The sequence below is a fragment of the Molothrus aeneus genome, chromosome 14, assembly GCF_037042795.1.
Source record: "Molothrus aeneus isolate 106 chromosome 14, BPBGC_Maene_1.0, whole genome shotgun sequence".
NCBI classification, from domain to species: Eukaryota; Metazoa; Chordata; class Aves; order Passeriformes; family Icteridae; genus Molothrus; species Molothrus aeneus.
In genome coordinates, this window is record NC_089659.1 from 14,972,999 (window position 1) to 14,990,101 (window position 17,103).

The window sequence follows — 17,103 nt, forward strand, 5'->3', positions numbered from 1 at the left end:
TGTATTGATACCATTTGTAGAATGAGCCAGAAATGATTCCTGAAAGTAAATAAGCAGTGATTTGAAAAAATAATTACTCCTGATGACTCAGGAAAGGGAGCTTTGAGGTGAAGAGAAAATTGTTCAAGGAGTCTGTGACAGAGGTAGCTTGCACTTATGGACTTTTTTTTTTTTCTTCCACATAGCAAAAGTTCCCCTTTCCCTGTTTTGTGACTCAGGTAAGAGAGTCCAGTGAGATGCTGAGGCTGTGGAGACCCCAGAAATAGCAGGACAGCTGGCTGGTGGGTGGGAGTGCTCCCAGACCCTGCCACTCTCAGCCCTGTGCTGTTCAGGAGTTGTTGGTTTGGTACTGGGCTTTGGGAGGAGTGGATCTGTTTGTTTTTATTTAACCCAGCCCTGAGTTTGGATGCTGTGACAAGGCACATGGAGACTTCCAGGGAAACTCAGCCTGCTAAGCTCCACGTCTGCTGCAGAAAACAACTGTGTGTAATAAATGAAGAGTTCATATTCTGCTGCTGCTTATGCTTTGTCAGTGCATAACTGAGATAATGGAGCCTGTATTCCACAGTAGGAAGCTTGCTCTCTGTTGGTTTTGGACCAGACAAGCAGTTTTCAGGCTTATAAAAGTCAAATGCCACAAGACAGACTTAGAAAATTGCCAAGGGTCAATTTATTTAGTATTGCAATGCTGGTGTTTTCCTTTGGATGATGACAGTTCTGGGTGCTGCAGTGTCAGCAGTGGTTAAAGCTATAGTTTGCCGTACATCAATGTTTCTTTACATCCTCACTTAAAGGAAAGTAAGAGAAAGCCTAGGTTTGGAAGCTTGATTTTGCAAGATGTTTATGCTGGATAACTAAAGTAGTCATTAAAAAAAGTAAAAAAAAAATCCTGATATGTGAATATTTGCATTTGCAAGTCCTTCCTGCTGCTGAGTGAAGCAAAGCCTGCAGCAGGAATGACCCTAGGCCATGGTTTGATCCCTGCTTTCAGTCCTTTTTGCTGCTGGGAGAGGCAGTCCTGCTTCCCCTGGCTCATTTCTTCCCTTTGCTTGCCATGGCACCAGAATCCCCCTGTCAGCTGTGAGCTGGGCTGGCCCCAGAGCAGCACTGCTGGAGGAGACTCCCGGCTCAGAGCTCCATGGAGCCCAGCCAAGGCATAGCCTGGCACCGACCTCTGCTCTCTGACCAGGGACAGGACCCCAGGGAATGGCTGGAGCTGTGGCAGGGAAGGTTCACACTGGATGTTATACAGAGATTCCTCATCCAGAGGGAGGTCAGGCACTAGAACAAGGAATGGTCACGGACCCAGAGCCCCAGGACTGCTTGGACAGCACTCTCAGGCACAGCATGGGATTGTTGGCACGTCCTCTGCAGGGCCAGGAGCTGCACTCAGGGATCCTTGAGGGTCTCTTCCAACTCAGGATATTCTGTGAGTCTGTGAGTTGGTGGAGAAGGCCTCTTTCCATATCCCTGATCTATGCAGGTTGAGTGTCTGTGGTCCTGTAAGGAGCTGTGCTTCCCTGTCTGTCTGTCCCAGATAATCCTGCCCAGACCTGGCTGGATGAGGGCAGGTTTGGGGACAGAGCCCCTGCAGGAGGATGGGCAGGCTCTGCATGTTGGAGGGGTCAGGCTGCAGCAGTTTGGAGCTGCTGCCAGGCAGTGCCCAGAGACTTCCCAGAGCCTCAGCCTGCCTCCCGTGCAAAGTTCATCCCTAACCAAACCCAGCTCCCGGTGGGGCTGTTTGCAGAGATCACGTGAAGGGAGGGGAGACTCCTGCTGCTGTCCCTGGGCCGGGAGCCCGGCCTGAGCAGAGTGAAGAGGAGGCACCCTCCATGCCTCCCATCAAACCTTCCTTGTCTGAGGGGACAAGTGTCAGTTGTCACCTCTCCAGATCTGGGACACCTCCCAGTGCTCAGCAGCTGGAAGCTTCAGTTGCATTCACTCTCATTCAACTCTCATTCAGTTGCAGTTACTCTGTGTTCAGGCTCTTGGGTTGTCTACAGAAAGTAGGCAGGGAGGTTTGGTGCCTCTGCTAGTACCAGCTCCAGTGCTGCCAAAACTTCCTTGGACTTTTGGGTTTTAACTTCTCCCTTGCCCAGCTGCTGGGTGTAAAAAGGCTCACTGTCTTCTCATGAGCAAACACCTCTATTTTTTGGTTGATGATGGAATGAGGTTTTAAATGTTAAAATCTTGTATTAAAATCCCTGCAAATGGAAGTTTTGACTGCGTGGGGTTTGTTTGGTTTTGAAATCCAGGCAAATAATCCCATTGGGTATTGCTGCCACTTTTCACAGAACTTTGAAAAAAGGAAAAAAGGAAGGAAAAATCCCAGAGAAACAGAAAGTCAGTCTCTGGATGCACACAGAGTTTGTGTTTGGGGAGGCAGTCTTTGAGCAGGCCATGATTGCTGTGGGGAGGAGCTCTGGCATATCCTGACTTTTGAATGACTTTGACTTGGCAGTAGTGACCCTCTGTAAGACTTTTACAGAATGAACAGAAGCATCTAAGCTGAGAGTAAAAGGATGTGTCATTTCTGGCTGTGGTGAGAACACAGCTATTCTCACTAAAGGAGGGTGCATCTGATCTGCACAGCCCTCCAGAACACTCCCAGCAGTTTGTGCATCTCTGGTAGGCTTGAGACTGAGCTGGGCTCTTGGGCAAAACAACTGGATGCTGCCAGTGCAGTCAGGAGCCTGGCAGGCCAGGAGATGCTGAATGAGCAACTGAAATGCGTTGGGGAGCAGCCAGGAAGGAGGAGAGTTGAAGGAGAGTGCCCTGTGTCACCTTCTTTTTATGGAATCATGGAATATCCTGAGTTGGAAGGGACCCGCAAGGATCAAGTGCAGCTCCTGGCCCTGCACAGACACCCCAACAATCCCACCCTGTGCATCCCTGGGAGCGTTGTCCAATCTCTTCTGGAGCTCTGGCAGCCTTGGGGCTGTGACCATTCCCTGGGGAGCCATCTCAGTGCCCCACCACCTTTTCCTTGCAGCCAAAAAGAGAGAAAGATTTACTTCTGAATTCAATGCTTCACTAGGAAAAGAGGTGGGGTTTCAGCTGACAGAACCATTTTCATGTACTGGAACAAAATGTGAAGTTTATTAAATGGTGCTTTTAACCATGGGCTTCAGGTGTTGTTCATAAGATGTTCTCTGTTAGGATCCTGGTGACACCACAATAGTCCTTGACAAGCAGGTGCTAAAGGATGAATGGATTCACCCCCACTCATCTCCCCAGTGCTTGGCTATCATTTGTTAAAAGCAGAATTTGCCTTAAGCTGTGATAATAATGTTAATCCTTAAGGTGCCTTCATGGAAAGGAGACCTAAAACACATTAAAAAATCATCAGGGCTTTGTTAGGCAGTGCTGCTGCTGCTGTGTGCCAGAAGCTGGGGAGATATAAATAAGGAAATGTTACTTGTCCTCCTACTTGACTAATGGGTAGAGGAATCTGCTTTTGGCCACTGCAGGAGGAAGGCAGCTAAACAGACACTGGATGTTGCAGCAAGACAGTTCTGACTTATTTGGGGCCTTTTAGGATCTTGTAAGAATTTGACTGTAGTCAGGTGTGGTGGTGGAGTTGGCTGTGCTGTCTGACACTAAAAAGCTTTGCTGGAACATGGAGCTCAAACCCTCCTTGCTGCAGCAGGAGAGAAAATGTTTCCTATTTATTCTTCACTAATTCCTTGAACTCCAACAGCAAGTTGGCAGAGTGGCACTTAGGAACCTGCTCAGCTGTGCTGGCCTGTGCCAACCAGAGGGGCCAGGCCGGTGTTGCTGGCTGAACTTCCCAAAGCAGCCCAAGGGAACTAAATGCCAAATCCCCCTGGATTTTATTCTCTTTGCAGTCTGTGTCAGCGTAAATAAAAGTGAGAGGGAGTTTGGTCTCTAAGCGCCCTTGGCTCCCTTGAGAATCCTGATTCCCCAGGACTTTAGCACATGGAGGTGACCTGAACTTTCCTGTTGGGTTCTGGTAGGAAAAAACTTGTTGTGTGCACAAGGATCTTTGGACCTGGGTGTTGTTGGTGTGGGATTTAACAAGTTTTTAGGCTTTGGGTTATTGAATGAATGCAGTTACAATGGCATTATAATCCATGAGAGAAGCTTTTATTTTTGTTCTCATGAATCAGCTTTTTCATTTATGTAACTTTCTATGGTTTCTGGAGCAAGTTGTGGTCTTGTTTTGGGAAGTGCAGACTTTGTCCTTTGTTCCAGCTATATTTTTGGCTTGTGTTACAAAATCTGGTCTATGGGGTGGTACCTTATGCCAAGCTAAAGCCCTGTTGCAGACAGCCCATGTGTGCTGCCAGACATGATGTAACCTTCAGGTTAAATTGCAAAACCCTTTTGGTAGCCTGGATTTCCCCCCAGCCTCGCTCTTGAGTGGTGGTCACTTTGCATCCTCTCACCTTTTCTTGCTTTTAAAAGGTGTTTTCCAAAGCCACACATGAGCAGCAGGAATGTGGTTGTTGCTCTCAGTGGGAGCTGGAGCCTGCTTCCTCCTGCCCCAGGTTTGGTGATGCTGACACAGCCCAGGGGCAGCAGGTGCTTGGTGGTAAAAACCATTTCCAAATAAACCAATTTTAAGCTGTCAGGGTGTAACCACATCAAACCAGCGCTGCTGTGCAGGATTCATGTGGATATTGCCATGGGCTTTCCCAAAGGACCCTGCAGGAAGAGAGTCAGGACATATGGAGTCCATCTGGACACTGCTGAATTTCTGGAAGATGAAAAAAAAGAGCAGCACAAGTCCAGCGTGAACTTTTCCAGCCTCCTGTGCTTGATTCAGGTCCTGTAAGTTCATGGTGGTTTTGCTGTGTTTGTCCTCAGTCTCGTTCCCTCCAGACCAGAATCCATCGGGAGAGACAACGATGGCACCACTCGTGTAATGCTCTGCTTAAAATAACCAGAACAAAGAAGTGCTTTCAGTTCTGTGATGATAATTATCCAGACCTAAAAATAAGCAGATGTTCTACCAGGCAGGGAGAAATAAGAGTGAGACAGGAATTGCTGGGAGACACCTGGCAAAGCTCTGATCAAGCCAGGTCATGGCTGGAGTTGCCTGCAGGTTTCCCACCCTCTGACCACATTTACAGTGGCACCACCAGAACTGGCACTCTGGATTTTTAAGCTAATATAGGGGGGAAAAATGGCTTATTCATACAAACAAAACCAACAAAACAACTCTAGACAAAATAAAATCTTCTGGAATATTAGAGTAATAGCAAGGAAAACTGTGATGGAGGGCAGGACTGGGGCTGCTGGGAAGGGAGCCCTGCCATGTGCTGGGGTGGGAATGAGCTTAGGGGGCCAACGGGAATCTGTGACATTTAAATCCATGGCTGAGCTGCTGGGCTGTTTAACTCCTACAAATTAGCTTGTTGTGGGAGGAGAAATTCTAATCATTTTGCAGCTCATTTGCAAGGATGAGCTTCTGCATTAGGGCCTCTGGGTGAGGAAGGCAAGTTCATTTGAGAAATTAGGTGAGACAGATAAAAACCAAACCAAAACCCCCAATAGTTTTTACTCTAATTCCAAAAAGTGGCAGTGGATTGTGGCAGTGTGGCCCCAGCTCAGTTCACAGGTCACCTGTGACAAGTCAGTTTGTCACGGCAGCACTTTGCATTCCTCATGCTGCCCACTCCTCCCAGGAAAATCCCTTCCTGGGGTTTCCACCTTGCTACTGCTGGCTCCCAGTGGAGTTTGCTCAATGTTTCTTGCGCTGCACTTTTCCCATTCACTGCTTACATTTCAGCTTATCCATCTTCAGGAGAATCTGAAGCTTCTGGAGAACTGATGGCTACAAGTCCAGCTACAACCAGTAGCATAACCTGGAGTTTGGAGTTCACCTTCCTGCACAAAGCAGCTGCTTCTGGGATTTAAAGATTTGCTCCCACTAAGGAAGAAGCAGCATCTTTAAAACCATCATTGGCACACAATACAATTGCTTTAAAGCTGTACTTGCTTTTGGTTATCTGGAACCCCGAAAGCTGGAACTGGAAATGGAAAAAAAATTCCCCTTTTAAATGTGTTGTTGTCTTGAAATTGAATTAAGAAATATGTAAGCTCAAATGTAAGATCTGCTCTAAGGTGTTGCTTCTCTGTTGTCCTGGTGCTGGATCCCAGCTGTGAGGCTGGGAGAGGCAGCTCAGGACACACCTACAGCAGGAGCTGGAGAGAATCACAGCATGGTGGAATTGTTATGGTTGAAAAGACGTTTGAGATCATCGAAGGTGATGATGACCTCAACCATACACCCAGCCCCACGTTCATCACTCAGTCATGTCCTCAAGTGCCACATCCACAAGTATTTTGAACACTTCCAGGGAATGGTGACTCCACCACTTCTTTGGGCAGCATGTTCTAATGCTTCATAACCATTTCCATGAAAAACTTTCTCCTGATTCCTAATCTGAACCTTCCCTGGTGCACCTTGAGGCCATTCCTTTTGTCCTGATGCTACAACCGATGATAGAACGATGGCTGGGAACATCATAAGAAATCCATTTATAATTCTTTTAAATCCTCACAATAAAGCATGAGCCATTTAATCCCATCATTGGGAAAGAAATTAATAAAATCAATGTTTTTCCCCTGCGTGGAGGTTGGGACAGAGGAGCCACAGAAATGGTGGAGAAGCCCCTGCCAAGGGCCAGGATGGCACAGCTGCAGTCAGTAAGTTTGTGTTGGATCAAAACAGCAGCACTCAGACTGTAAACTTAATTTGAGTTCCAGTGGTCCATAAATAGATTTCCAAAACATGTCAATTGTCCAACCAGGGATTTATTTATAAACTGAAAAAATAACAAGACTGAAAAAAACTAATCCAAACCCCTTCTTGGCCAGCAGTGTGGACTGGACTGTGCTGCATGTGTGCCTGTGTACACCAAATGAGATAGACCCTTCTGTGAAGTTCAGTTCCAAAAAGTGTTTAAAATTAGTGTTTCTCTGCAGTGGGCTGGGAGAAGCTGGCTCTTGAATAGGCAGCACAGTCCTGGCTGGAGCTGAGGCTGGAATGCTGCCTGCTCACTGGACCAAGGTTCTGCAGCATCATCCCTGCCTCCTTTCTGCTTATTATCTTTTAGCTGAGTTCTTTTTTTAATTTTTTTTTCAATGATTAAAGATTTGGAAGAGAATCCAAAATGTTGCAGCATTTTCTAGAAAGTTTATTCCCACTTTGGGGTTAAAATTTTATTTTGGATGGATTGATTTGTTGGCAAACATCACCTGTTTGTACTCTTGGCAGCTTTGATGTGGTTTCTCTTGTGGTACTGACATCACTGATGGGAGTTAGATTAAGAACAGTAAATTGAATTTCTGATGTGTACTCAAGTGAGGGGCGATACTTGTTCACAATTCTACACTCATTTTTGTAATGTTATTTTGTGCCCATGCTCTGTTGAAAGCTTAATGTTTCGTGATTGGCTTGTAACTGGAAGACAGGGGAATCTTGATACCCAGTGGATCTTATAGCCCAAGATCACAGTGTGTGGTGAGACTTTGCTTAACCACCAATAACTTGCCATAAAGCTGTTTCTGTCCTGAAATCCAAACCAAAGAGAAAATAGATTTATTTAATTAAATGTTCCTTTCAATATTATCTTGGGAACATCAGCAAGGAGTAAAATATCTCTGCTCACCTTAGGAATTGTTTTTCTCCCAAGTGTGTGTTGAGGCAGGATGTGTTTCTGTTTCTGGGGTCGGGTGAAGCCCACTGGGCTGTTCTGAGGGCAGTGGGGACTCCAGAGGATGCAGCCCTGGCTTCACCTGCTCCCACCCCGTCTCCTTCCATCCCTCTGTCTCCATCCCACAGGGATTTTCCCCTGATCTCTGTCCATCCATTTTGTTCATTCCCTCCACTCCTGCCCCCAGCCTCTTCCCTTCCTTACAGCTGTCTGTCCATCCCTATCTTTCGTGTCTGTGTTCCTGTGCTCCCCATAAATGCTCCTGCCCCGCCAGTGCTGCTCCTGAGCCCCAGGGCCCTGCTGGGCTCCCCAGCTCCTGCGCTGACTCCAGACACGTTCCCGGCTCTCCTGCTGCTCTCGGCCCTGCGCAATGTGTCAGGAGCACTCGGGATAAACAAGGATTTTCATGTTTGCCAACTGCAGTGAGCTGCCCTTCACGGGCCAGGGCGGTTTCAGACATGACAGTTGTTTATGCAGGCTGAGGTGCGGGCTCTGGGAGGCGCTGGCCGCTCTCCACGCCCGCCCAGCTGGGGGAGGTTGTGTGGGCAGCGAGTGCTGCTGTTGACAGGCGCATCCTGAGGAGAGGCTCCTCACTCCTTCCCAAACATGGGCAGCAGGAACCATCTTCCAGCTCTGTCCCGAGGAGAATGTGTGCCCTTTCGAGTAAGACAAAACACCCTGAAGCAGCAGCAGACGTCTCTTGCTCTATTTTCAGCCCTTTCCTCCTGGTGCTATTCCACCTCCTGTGATTAATGGAAGTTTTCTAAATAAAATCCCATAAAATAACAGGATCTGGCAGCTCAGTGTCCCTGCTGCCCAGCAGTTGGTGCCCTGTTTCTCTGGAGCATTTACTGCTCTTGTGTAAGTGCTCATCACCGTGGCTGGAGGATTTGTCTGAGGAGCTGGGAGAAAGCAGTGCTGCTTAATCTCCCAACTTCTTTTGTCTGGCCAGAAAACAAGGGTTCCAGACTAATATTCCTCATGCATCAACACCATCCTTGCTTTTCTGTAGATTTCTCTAGAGAATTACCTCCCTTGACTACAGACGGCCTGAGAGCAACAGAGACCAAACTTCATGCTTGCCTTACAATGGTGCCTTTTATAGCAGAAAAAAAATACATTTCCAGCTTTGCCAGCTCTTCAAAAACAAGCAGAGAGGGTTGTGATCACCCTTTGGAGCCACAGTCAACAGTTTGGGATGTGGTTGTACCTCGTGGAGCTGAAAAAACAGCCCAGAGACTGAGATGCTGGGAGGGTGTGAGGATGTGTGTGTGGCTAAAACAATCTAATAATCAAAATGATTAAAAAAAAAAATGAAGTGACTTCTCGGGGGATCAAGATGCTGATTCCTGTCCAACTCAGAACTCCTGTTTTATGTGGCAGAGTGTACAGGTTAATGGCAGAATGGGTAAAAGCTTGGTTTTCTCTAATTCTTTAATTCTGGAGCATCTCAAAATGTTTTCACTAAGCAATGGATTTTGGACAAGTTAAGCACCTGAGAGTAATAAAAACTATTTGGATCTGAAATTTAGAGATTGTAGGAAATTGTTAATTAAACATGTAACTGGTTCAAGGAAAAAAAAATACATTGACTACCAGGTCATACTGACCAAAGAGTTTACAATCCCAAAGACCTTCCCTTATTTTAGCCCTACAGAACCGTTTAGGGGAGTCCTCCGTTTTCCCCCCTCTGTAGAGCACAACAGAAAAAGCTTCCCCTCCTGCTGCTGTTAGAGGCAGGTAAGGAAACCTCTTACCCAGAGCTTTGAGTCTGCTGAGAATGTTTTTATACAGCCTCTACACAAATTATTTCCTCGGAGCGGTATTAACTCCTCCAGTTTGATTTATTTTTAGCCATGATGAAAATCAGCAATATCCTTGTGTTTCAGGGCGCTTGCACAGCGAGTCCAGCGGCTCCTGTGCTGACGTGGTGGGAGGAATTACCCTGGCTTCTCAGCAGGCAGCTTCCCTGCTGGAGCTGGGAGCACAATTCCTATGTCGGGAGAGCAGGATCGGTCCCTCTGAGCTGCCCTGAGCTGGACGTGCCCCTCCGGAGCTCTGCTTGAACCTGCCATGGACAGAGCAGCTCCAGACCTCAGGGAGTGCCTGAAGATTCCCTTTAGGATGTGCTGGGCTCTGTTCCCCAGCCCACATCCTTCAGGGCAGCGCCCTCCATCACACTCCCTGCTGCTCCTGGGCTCCCGGCTGCCCGTGGGTGCGGGCCTGTGCCCGTGGCTGCGGGGCTGTGCCCGTGGGTGCGGGGCTCTGCAGGGCCCGGCCCGGTGCCCGTGGGTGCGGGGCTGTGCCCGTGGGTGCGGGGCTGTGCCCGTGGGTGCGGGGCTCTGCAGGCCGGGGCCCGGCCCGGTGCCCGTGGCTGCGGGGCTCTGCAGGGCCCGGCCCGGTGCCCGTGGCTGCGGGGCTCTGCAGGGCCCGGCCCGGTGCCCGTGGCTGCGGGGCTGTGCCCGTGGCTGCGGGGCTCTGCAGGGCCCGGCCCGGTGCCCGTGGGTGCGGGGCTCTGCAGGCCGGGGCCCGGGCTCCATATTTGGCTCCGGGCTGGCTGTCCCTGACCCCGGCAGCTCCGGGTTTGCCTGTGGCCGTATATGGATGGAGTGGCTGCTCCGGGAGCTGCGGCTGACCTGAGTTAGCACCAGCAACATCTGTGTGAAACGCTGCTCCTGCGGCAGCCAGCTCATTAGGGTAAATCCAGCCCTCTGATTGGCTTTGCAGAGAAGGGGGTAATTTGAAGAAAACAAATTTTCCATTAAATTCCATTTTTTTTTTATTGTTTGCTAGGATGTGCATGGTTATAATCTCCTTTGTGGTGCTAAAGTCGGGCAGAGGGAGACCAGAGCATAAGCAGAACGTCTCTATGTCAATAAGTCTGTAATTCATAATGACAATAATAAAAACCTCCTTCCTTGTGCAGTGCCAGCACCATGCTTGCCACACAGATCCTGCTTTTCCCTGGGATGCTGTGTGAGTGCACAAGATGGATGGCATCAGGTTGGGACCTCACCCAGCTCCCCTGACAGAAGTTAGGATGGGGATGTGGGGTCACAGCTCTCCAGAGACTGTACCTGCCCTGCAGACACTCAGGACACAAGGGGAGAGGGGTGTCTGTGCAAAGAAGTGTGAACCACTTCTCTTTTGTCACTGCGGTGGACAAAAGCCTGGACTCTGAGAACGAATGGGGAGGTTCTGCCTGTGCTTCCAAGGGCACAAGGAAGCAGTTTGTACCTCAAATGTGCCTCTAGCAAACTCCACTGCACCTGAAAAAACAACGTTCCCCTGAGTTAAATGTAAAGTCTGGCCAGCACAAGGGCCCTGCTCACACCTCTGCTTTTGGGTGGGCACCTTTAAGGTACACAACACTCACTTTTGTGTAGGGACAGCATCTTTAAGCTTCAGCCTGTTCAGTTTTGTAGGAGCCAAGTCAAGGCTCAGCTCTGACTCCTCAGAAGATACTTTTTGATTCTAAGAATTTTCTTACCACTCCCATTTTCAACCTGATTTTCACCCCCTGGTTTTTGCATTGAACCCCAGAGCGGCATCAAAAACTATTTCACTGACTTTGTTTACCTTATCTCCCTTCCTTCTTCTTTTGTGACAGATTAAAAAGCAGCAGCAAGATGTGTTAGGCTTCTTGGAAGCCAACAAAATTGAATTTGAGGAGAAGGACATCGCAGCTAACGAGGAGAACCGGAAATGGATGCGGGAGAACGTCCCCGAGGACAGTCGGCCAGCGAGCGGGAACCCCCTGCCCCCCCGGCTCTTCAACGACAGCCGCTACCTCGGGGTGAGGGCTGCTGCAGCCTCCTGTGCTCATCCCTCACCTCCAGCTCCCCTGTGCTCCTCCCCCTCAACTCCAGCTCCCCTGTGCTCATCCCTCACCTCCAGCCTCCTGTGCTTGTCCCCTCAGCTCAGCCTCCTGTGCTTATCCCTCACCTCCAGCTCCCCTGTGCTCATCCCTCACCTCCAGCTCCCCTGTGCTCATCCCTCACCTCCAGCCTCCTGTGCTCATCCCCTCAGCTCAGCCTCCTGTGCTCATCCCCTCAGCTGCAGCCTCCTGTGCTTGTCCCCTCAGCTGCAGCCTCCTGTGCTCATCCCTCAGCTCCAGCCTCCTGTGCTCATCCCCCTCAACTCCCGCTCCCCTGTGCTCATCTCACTCCTCTTCCTCACCGCCACTGCCTGTGCTTCACTGCAGTGAGCAGCAAGGCAGGGCTTGCCCAGCTGCATTGCCCAAACTGGGAAGGCTGTAGGAGGTGTTAGACATTGCCTCCCATCTTGGCTTTTAGTAATAATTGATTCATGAGATTTCCAGTCACACCATAGGAAAGATTAAAATGTAGACCTCTTGATTTGGATCCTACCTTGCAGTACATACTTAATTTTCTTTTCCTGTGGGTTTTTTCCCATCTTATGGCTGTGAAAGTTGTCAGGTTTTTTTAATCCTCATCTTCCCCATAATTGTGAACTAACACCTCAAAGAAATCTGGCCCTTTTACACAAAGCTTACATTCTGTAGCAAGTTCAGAGATCTGTTCTGCCCATGTGGGGTTTGCCAGTACATGTGAATCCCAGATCATATGAATTGATGTCTGCCATGATCATAAATCAGTTTTCTGATCCTTCTTGGGATGAGCTCTGTGTGCTGCTAAGGTTCACTAACTCCAGTGCCTTGGACAGATTAAAACTCGTGTTGCAAACAAAAATCCTACTGTAGTTATTTTAATGCTTGATCAAAAGTAAGTTGCCCTGCAGTACTTGTACTCAGCAGGCCATGCTTGCATGATTATTAGATTAATTGTTAGTTTTATTTTTAAAACTTAGTATCTTCTGAACAGAGCTCACAGTGTTCATTCCTCTGGTCCTTTTGAAATCTGTTTCTGACCTGCACAGTCTGTAAGTCAAGACCTGCCAGTTCTGGACCTTTGTGAGACAAATCTGTGCCTACTGAAAGAAATTATTCTCAATGTGCCAAGATTTTTTCTTGTTTGTAATAGAAGCAGAACTTGAAATAATATCCACAGTGAACTGTTGTGCCACTTGGCTCTCAAAATTTTACTGACTGGTTGTGACAAGGAAAAAGGTTGGTTTGGAGTGACAGACATGAGGATCAGTAGTTATCTGAGAAGGGGTGGGTTGCAAGGTTCTTGCTATGGTTTTATTTCATCCCCAAAATTTTGATTGATGTCATGTTGAGCTCTTGAAATTTGGTCAGTTTCTGTTGCTGGATTCAACATTGCTACAGTTCAGCTTTCAGGAAAGTAAAAGTTAATTCTGTGCCCAGAATTTGAACCTTTTTCTGTCTTTATCTGATGACTCTCAAGCATGAAGTTCCCTGTTTGTTCCATCTGATGCAGCACGAGTGGCAGAGCAAAGAGCAAATTGGCCTTCCTGGCCCGTGCACAGCAGAGAGGCTGAACTGGAGATGCTGTGTGGGCTGGCATGAGCCCTGCTCCTCAGGCCCAGGAATTCCTGTCCTGGGAGATGCTGTGGAGCAGGCTCATGGCCTGTGCACCAGCCAGATAAACAATCCCTTTGTTATCAAGCAGCCCCAGTCCTGTCAACAGAAGGGCTTCAGGGAGGATTTACCATAATCACACACATTTTTATCAAACCAGCACATGAATGCTGCATGTGCAAATGGAGCAATAATTTGATATCCCTGAAGTCCAGGCAGCTGGAATCTTCTGGTCCCTGTACTTTGTTCTGTTCTAGCTGCAGCAGCCTCTCCTTAGAGCTGCCCCCTCAGCTGCCGCTCCTTAGGCTTTTGCCTCCCAGACAGTCAGGAGTCCAGAGCAGTGTGCCCTAAACAGCTCTCCCTGATTCCAGCCTGAGACCGAGCTGCTGCCTGCCTTGGGCTTCCCAGCCAGGACTCCTGCATCCAAACATTGCCCAGGAAAGCTGGAGGAGGCTGGTAAAGTTACAGTCAGTTAAAAATGGAGAGCAGGAAAGTCACTGGACTGATCCCTGCTGAGTTCAGAACTCAGAGTGAGGGAATTGTGTAGTAACTTGGACAACAGTGAGCTTGCACAAAACTTGTGGGTTCCTTTAGCTGGACTTTGGCAACTGGTATTTCTTTTTATTTATTTATTTATTACCTTAATTTTCCTGGGAAGTGGCTGTGTGTGTTCAGGGCATTTGTAGTGCTCTGTGAGCAAACAGTGCCACCCCATTGCCTTCACTTGCACAGACTAATCCTTAGTGGGAAATGTGATGGGAAAGGTGGATTCTCAGTGTAAAAGTTCCAGTTGAACTTCTGACAGATGTAAGAGCTGGAGTCACAGTTGCACAATTGCCATCCCTATCAGGAATCAGCAATGACATCTGGGAACATCAGGGTTTCTGATGACAAGGTCCAGGCTCAGCTGCTCCTGTTGGGGGAATGTCCACATCAGACCAGTGACACCTCCTGCCTTGTGTGGCGTCTGTCCCTTTGGGAGAGGCTGGAGCACCTCACAGCAACATCTTGTTGGGACATAGAAAGAATTCCCAGCTTGTCCTTTCCAGCCTGACCAGTTGGTGTGCTGTTAGTGCTAATGCCACGTACCTGAGCTGATGCTGGATTTTGCATTTGGCCACAGGAAACAGGAAGGTTGCTTGGTGTGGGTTGGGTGACACCCTGAACTGATTTGAGATTATTCCTGACAATTCAATCCTCTGTCTTTCATTCCCCCTCCCTCCTGCCACGGTGAAGGACTACGATGCTTTCTTCGAGGCACGGGAGAACAACGCCGTGTACGCGTTCCTGGGCTTGACTGCCCCTCCTGGGTCAAAGGTGGGTGAGCACCTCCTCACAGGGAGCCTGTGGCTTTCACCTCCTCCTCCTCTGCTCAGAATAGGATCTGGTGCATGTGCTGTCATTGCCCTCATCAATCTCCCTGGGATACTCGGTCTCCAGAGGCCCTCAGGCTTCAGTTTCAAAAGAGTAGTTTATATTTGCACTAAAGAATGCATAAGAAACCTAGATGAAAAAAATTATCCCAAAATCAAAGAATGTTTTCAATTCAGTAAAAAAAAAAAAATTCATGTGAAATTTTGATGAGATTTTTCTACTAGAAAATCCCTTGAAACCAGAGTCACTGTTTCTGAAATAACATGGGCTTGCTTCAGAGTAATTTTTTCCTCTGGCTTGTTATCCAAAGCTTATTTTCCTTTGCCAATTACGAACTGGGTTACTGCTTTGTGGATGCAATGGGCTGGAATTCTCCTTTTGATTTTGATAGGATAAGACAAGCCTGCTTTATACGTTTCACTTGACAGCAGCAGGATCCTCCAGGTCACTTCCAGCTTTCCTGTTCCAGTGGATAAACACGCCGCTCCCTTTCAGCTTTACTCATGTACGAGTCGAAGGTCGTGCCGTGCACATCACTAAGAGACCTAATTTTAAAGGTGGATGGTGACCCATGAGCAGGGAGCACTGCAGGTTTTGGGGCAGACTGAAGCAGTTTTGAGAGCCAGATTTCCAGCAGTAGCTCCACTGGGGATGGTGTGATGAGGAAAAACTGCCTCATGCAGAGCTGCCCAGAGCAGAGGCTGGGATCTGCACCCCAGCGTTACCCACTGCTGGCATCAAACCAGCTGCAGACAGCTCCACAGTCCTGGTGAAGTTCCTTGAAACATCTGCACTTCACTGCTCAGCAGAGTGTGCAGGATGGAGCCAAGGAACCAGGGAAGCAATCCTGAGCCTGTGGGATGCAGGGAAGCTCATGCCTTTCCCCTGGGAAGTGCAGTGGTACCAGAGAGCAGCTGCTGCCATAACAAATCAGGTCACCTGTCTCAGTAACGTTGGGAACGTCGCTGCTTCCCAGACCTGCTGGGTGGCAGGAGCAGCCAGCATGGCTGTCAGGAGCTCTGCTTCTGTCCTAAGGGATGCTCCAATTCTGTCCTCACCTAAGGAAAAGGTGAATTTTAAACAGAAGGGATAGAACACAGCTGTACCCTGCTGAATTTCCATGTTGGGTTGGGCTGATGATGGTAAATAACCTTTGCAGCAGTGATCTTGTACCCCTTGTGTCCTGCTCTGGGCCTGACTTTGGGAATCCCTCCCACAATTAGGATGTCCAGTCAAGTTGGTTGCAGGCTGCTGAGGAGGGTACACAGATTTGTAGGTGCTGAAAATGATGTTTCCAGCACAGCTGTGTGCAGCTTGGATATAATGCTATAGGGAACAACATGGCAACTGCAGAAAATGGCAGGAGGCTGCGAGCAGCCTTGGCAGGAAACCTCCATTTGATGCCATCAGGAGAGATTTGGGAAGTTGTTTGACTCTCAACACAAAGATTTGATATTAATGCTAAACAGGACTGGCTCAGAAGTGAGCATGGTAAATTCAAGTAACTATTTTCTGAGCCCTGATGGTTTGGTTTGTCCTTTGGATCTACAAACTCAGAAAAAGGCTGGCCTTTAGTTTTTCTTAAACATCTCTGCTACAAGCAATATGGGTGGATTTTAAAGGGAGAGGGTTTTATGAGTTAAAAGCTATGTTTATTTATTTATTTATGATGGATTTAAGGACTGAGAGGATGCTCAGTGAGGGGCCTTGAGGGAGAAATAAGGAAAAGTATGAAAGAGGGACAGTGTCAAGCCTGGAAAACTGAGCCTCTCCCAGATAACTTGGAGGCCTATGCCCAAGGAAATGGAGTTTGACCTCCAAGAAAAATAGGTCAGCAGGTTCCTTGTACCAACCTTCCTGGGCATGAGGGAAATACCAGGAATCCTCTCCAGCTTTCCAGTGCCTGTTCTGAAGAAATGTACTTTGTATTGAAAAAAAAACCCCAACCAGTGAGGTGCCACCATTGCAGTGCCCTGGGCTGGTTGAGGGAGTTGTTACAAAGCCAAGGGAACCTTCTCCTCTTTCTTACCATTCAAAGAACCACTTGTCTTTTAGAGAATATCAAACACACTGCTTTTTCCAGGCTTTGTAGCTCTTTTTGATCTTCCTTTCATTGCTCACCTGCCTTTTGTGCCGCGGATGGCCAGGATGTCCTCACACGAGGCCTGTGGGTGCACGGTGACATCCGAGCCCTGGTGATATCCTGGCCCTGCTCTCTGACCCATGACAGGCCAGCAGAGCAGAGCACAGGCCAGGAGCACAGCAGCTCCAGCCAGGCTCTTCCCACGCCCTGGGTTCAAAGGCAGGATGAGGGCAGTTAGCCAGGACAGCCAGAGTGAGCCACACATCCAAAATACAGAGATACACGTGGGACTTCCTGCTCTGCAGGCTGGGGTCACCCACTGTGTCTCCTCCTAAAAAAAATCAAATAGACTTCTTGGAAATTCCCCTCTTAGTCCTTTCTCCTCGTGTGTTTTGTTTATTTAGCAATGCTGGGTCATGGTAACAATGATCTTGAATCTGTTATCTTGAGTATTTCTGTGCAGTCACAAAAGCAAATGGCTCCAGCATATCTTGGCA

At 48.4% G+C, this 17,103-nt stretch overlaps 1 protein-coding gene across 1 annotated transcript in view; it reads left to right on the forward strand.

Annotated features, from left to right (window-relative positions):
• SH3BGRL (SH3 domain binding glutamate rich protein like) overlaps nt 1-17,103 on the forward strand; it is a 30,267-nt gene that overhangs the window by 10,765 nt on the left and 2,399 nt on the right. The window contains exons 2-3 of the mRNA XM_066559554.1: nt 11,296-11,481; nt 14,386-14,466. Of these exons, the coding sequence (XP_066415651.1) occupies nt 11,296-11,481; nt 14,386-14,466 (267 nt within the window). The remainder of the gene's footprint in view (nt 1-11,295; nt 11,482-14,385; nt 14,467-17,103) is intronic.